Below are 2,500 nucleotides of genomic sequence, written 5' to 3' on the forward strand. Positions count from 1 at the left end.
TTAACATAGTTAACCACCCTTAGCCACCCTGGCTAAGGACCATAATTTTATATATGTCAAGTCCCACGTCACAATCCTTGTTCAAAATCTTCCCCGGACATTCCATGTGCTGTTGGAATCGAAGAATAGCACTCACAGTCAGAGCAGGGAGTGTTGCTGAGTCTGGCCTAGTCTCCCTGGCCAAACTGTGGCTGGCTTTGCAGTGTGGTTATAACAAGACTCATCATGTATCAGACCAAGAAAGCAGAAACACCTGTACGTCAAGGGGACTTTGCCAAGTGCTGGAGTATGCGCATAAAGACAATGTAGAAACCGAAGTGCTTCTGAGGTAATAACAATGACATATTACTTGCAGGGTTATGGAGGCAGCCCAGCACAGTGGCAAGGACGCTTGCCTTGAGTTCCGCAGTTCCCGGGATCAGGACCTGCTCTAGCCACTCGTTGAATTTCATCCCACTACATGTACAAATGTAGCACCCAAGTTCAACTTGTCGGCCGCACTTGTAAATAGCCAACTGGTTTGCCTCCGGTCAGTTGGGATTCTTAACAGTTGCTGTTCATTCCGTCGTTTCGTTGCTTATGTTTCATTGGCCATGAAAAGCCCCTATGAGGAGTGGTCAATTTGTATTGTATTGTGTTATTTTTATGATATGGCACAATATATAATAATGTGTTGTGGTTCAACTTGTTTCTTGGTTTGAACCAGTTCAATTTTGAGTTTTCTTTGTCTTGAACTAGTTTGAAAATTTTTTAACCAAATATAAAATTGAGCCACAGCATTATACATTTATTGGGTCGCATGAATGCAAACAAAATGTAGGTGACTCAAGGGTAATTTCATGGCCTGTGTATTTCAAAAATTGTATAACTTACTTGTACATGAACTTCAGGGAATGTTCCAACATGGTGGATCTTCTTGCCACGTGGTCGGCCCTTATTGCTGATGGGTCTTTTCTTACCAATGACAAATTCTTCATCATCGGTAGAAAGTGCACCACTATCATCTCTTGTATCCTCCTCATCTTCGCTTTCCCCAAGCTTCATTTCATCTGCTACTGATTCCTTTGTATACTCAGACTCAGTTTCCTCTAGAGCTCCTTCCACTTCCATTTCTACATTGTCAGTGGTTTGTTCTAGTGCAGTAAAAATGCAGTTGCTTAATTTATTTGAAGCTGGTATCTTGACAAAAGTAACAGGTTAAGTCCTTGACCAGAGAACCTACTGTAACTGAAGGGTTCTGAGCCTAAAAGACGTGTTCCTTGTTTGCTCCACCTGCTGGTTTTTAAGGGTTTTTGTGTCCGGCTTTGGTGCATTATAGTTTTCACACACACCCTATTCATGGTTTGTTATCTCATCTGTTATCTGTTGACGATGAGTAAACAGGAAGGTGGCTTGGATGACCAATGCACCTACACATGTACACTGTAATTAATCACAGAGATGTGTGTCCAGATGTGTGGTGGAAGCAAAATCTCTAGCATACCCCACCACTTATTTCCTAATGATTAGTGTGTGCTTTTTAAGTTTAAGTTTAAGTTTAATAAAGCTTCTTACCAATGTACAAAAGAATTTATATATACAAAAGTACAATAGGTAAAGGAAAGCAATAGGGGGAAACTGAATTCACACAATGCTGCTACAACAAGACAATAGTGGCTGAAAACACCTTGATTAAAGAACTTTAACAACTGCTAGCTCTTATCATTTTGTTTAATTAACCCATTCACCTCCAAACCGGCCTAAACCGGCCATACTTAATATTTTACTCTGTCTAACGCCAGACGATTTTACTTGTCAATGGGGAGCCCCCAGGAGTCAATGGATTAAAATTATTAATAATAGTATGGAAAAAGAATTGACCACTGCATGGAAGGAAAACAAATTAATTTTAGAGCAAAACAGAGACTGAGTGGAACAAAATGACAATGCATCATAATCAAGGTAAACAATACTGACTGGTACTTCTTATGCAGTATCCAGACAGTTTGTCCCATGGACAATTAGCATCAGACAATTATTAGCCTCCCAATGTAACGAGTTGTCCAATTAGGCCCAAAGAATTGATAAAGAAAACTCAATTCAAACTACTGCCTACAAGGTGGTTGTAACAAAATACTATTGAGCAACTGCAATTAGCCCAGATCAAAGATGATTCTCCCAATGGTACCTTATTATAGGGAATGAATGCTTGTGTTAATTAACGTATTTGAAATTGATGTGACTTCAATTAACATGATTTGAAGGAAATTTTGCTTCCCAATAAAGAAAATTAATGCGAAAGAGGGGGTAGAATTTCAAAATATTGGAAATTAACACCTCTGCTACACGTAAATGGGGACATCATTTTTCAGTGAGTGATTAACCCATTGACTCCCAGGGGTTCCCCATTGACGATTAAAATTGTCTGGCCTTAGACAGAGTAAAATACTAAGTCTGGCCGGTTTAGGCAGGTTTAAGCCAGTTTAGGCGTTGAAGGGTTAAAGTGCAAAAATAAAATCTC

The 2,500-nt window shown here is 39.6% G+C and overlaps 1 protein-coding gene across 6 annotated transcripts in view; it reads right to left on the bottom strand.

Moving 5' to 3' along the window:
• Positions 1 to 2,500, bottom strand: part of LOC137979028 (zinc finger protein DPF3-like) — a 40,461-nt gene that overhangs the window by 9,665 nt on the left and 28,296 nt on the right. For all 6 annotated transcript variants that reach the window (XM_068826183.1, XM_068826182.1, XM_068826180.1 and 3 more), the window contains one exon: positions 874 to 1,133. In XM_068826183.1, coding sequence (XP_068682284.1) covers positions 874 to 1,133 — 260 coding nt within the window. The remainder of the gene's footprint in view (positions 1 to 873; positions 1,134 to 2,500) is intronic.

This window comes from Montipora foliosa, chromosome 12 (assembly GCF_036669935.1).
Source record: "Montipora foliosa isolate CH-2021 chromosome 12, ASM3666993v2, whole genome shotgun sequence".
Taxonomy (NCBI): domain Eukaryota; kingdom Metazoa; phylum Cnidaria; class Anthozoa; order Scleractinia; family Acroporidae; genus Montipora; species Montipora foliosa.